The sequence below is a fragment of the Sinocyclocheilus rhinocerous genome, unplaced genomic scaffold (genome assembly GCF_001515625.1).
Source record: "Sinocyclocheilus rhinocerous isolate Xijiao unplaced genomic scaffold, SAMN03320098_v1.1 scaffold46994, whole genome shotgun sequence".
Lineage (NCBI taxonomy): Eukaryota > Metazoa > Chordata > Actinopteri > Cypriniformes > Cyprinidae > Sinocyclocheilus > Sinocyclocheilus rhinocerous.
The window spans coordinates 1-1,765 of NW_015632696.1; the positions used below are offsets into that span (position 1 = coordinate 1).

Below are 1,765 nucleotides of genomic sequence, written 5' to 3' on the forward strand. Positions count from 1 at the left end.
TATATTAATGTAAAATACTTTACTACATTCAAATATTATCAACATAACAAAGAGTGAAAGGTTTCGTTTAAAAATAAAAGAGTCAATAAAATAAGTCAATAGAAATTTAAGTAAATAAATGAAGTAAATACAAAACTTTCAGGGTTTGCTGTGTATATTTGTGTTTGTGCTTATTTTATCCAGTGTTTATTAATCTTTTATTAATATTTTTTTTACAATAATGTAAATGCTGTGTGTGTGTGTAGTTCTGGACACGGCGGGGCAGGAGGAGTTCAGTGCGATGAGAGAGCAGTACATGAGGACAGGAGACGGCTTTCTCATCGTGTTTTCAGTCACTGATAAAGCCAGCTTTGAACACGTGGATCGTTTCCACCAGCTGATTCTGAGAGTGAAGGACCGGTATGAACACACGTTTGAGTTACAGATGGATTTTCAGTGGGATTTATTGAGTGTTTTTATTGTGGTGTGTTGCAGGGAGTCGTTTCCCATGGTTCTGGTGGCTAATAAAGTTGATCTGGTGCATTTACGCAAGATCACCAGTGAGCAGGGACGAGAGATGGCCTCCAAACACAGCGTGAGTCATTGAACACATTTAACCTGTGAAAGAAAATGACATTTTGATTTCTTGTTGACTTTTTCATTAGTTTTTCTAAATTGTTGTAAAATTATGTTGATATTATATTTTTATATTATTATTATTACATTGATTATAAATAATTATTCATTTTTATTTAATTTTAAATATGTAATTTTACATTTACATTTTTCCTTATTTTTTTCATAATAATGCAAACTAATGAATAAGTCACAATAAGACTAGCAGTGTTTATTAAGAAAGAGTACATTTTGATTTCATCTTGACTTTTTTGTTCATTTTTTCAGACTGATTATTTTTATACTTTTAATTATTATTTGTATTATTTTAATGTTTAATATTATTATTACTATTGCCATTGATCGGCCCATTTGTTGTTATGTACGCTTTTGTTTATTATTTAAAAAATTTTTTTTACAATAATGCAAACCAATAACTCGTTTACAATAAGACCAGCAATGTTATTATGTCAATTTTTATTTTATGTTGTCTTTTTAATTAATTTAATTTAATACATTTTTAATTGCTTTATTATTGTTATCATTATCATTATATTTTTAATTTTGTATTATTATTGTTGTTGTTGTTATTGATCCATTTGCTATCTAAACCTTTATTTAATATTTTAAAAAATTAACAAATATTTTGTACAATAATGCAAACCAATAAATAGTTTACAGTAAGACCAGCAATGTTATTATATCAATTTTGATTTCACGTTGGTTTTTAATTGTTCTGTATTATTATTTTTTAATATTATTAAATGAATAAAAAATAAAAAAAATGAACATTGACCGTAAATTTTTAATTGCTTTACTATTATTATCATATTTTAACTTTTTTATATTATTATTATTGCTGTTGTTGTTATTGATCCATTTGTTATTTAAATTTTGTTTAATTAAAAAAAAATTACTAATATTTTTTACAACAATGCAAACCAATAACTAGTTTATAAGACCAGCAATGTTATTATGTCAATTTTGATTTCATGTTGGCATTTTCATATTTTTATATTATTACGTCATTATTTTTTATTGTTTTATTATTATTATTATTATTATTATTATTATTGATCAATTGATTTGTTACTGTTTTACATACATTGTTAATGTTTTATATGTTATTATTATTATTACATTTTATTTTTGCATTTTAATGTTATTATTA

The 1,765-nt window shown here is 24.3% G+C and overlaps 1 protein-coding gene across 1 annotated transcript; it reads left to right on the plus strand.

The window, feature by feature from the left end:
• The first annotated feature begins 226 nt into the window (after window positions 1–226).
• Window positions 227–586, plus strand: LOC107742701 (ras-related protein M-Ras-like). The gene is made up of 2 exons (XM_016555725.1): window positions 227–399; window positions 475–586. The coding sequence occupies exons 1-2, from the start codon at window positions 227–229 to the stop codon at window positions 584–586; spliced, it is 285 nt and encodes a 94-aa protein (XP_016411211.1).
• The last annotated feature ends 1,179 nt before the right edge of the window (window positions 587–1,765 follow it).

Bases quoted from the DNA above. Each gene is read 5' to 3' on its own strand.
- LOC107742701 (XM_016555725.1), top strand. From the start codon at position 227: ATGCTGTGTGTGTGTGTAGTTCTGGACACGGCGGGGCAGGAGGAGTTC. The intron at 400-474 runs GTATGAACACAC...GGTGTGTTGCAG, and splicing joins ATTCTGAGAGTGAAGGACCG to GGAGTCGTTTCCCATGGTTC.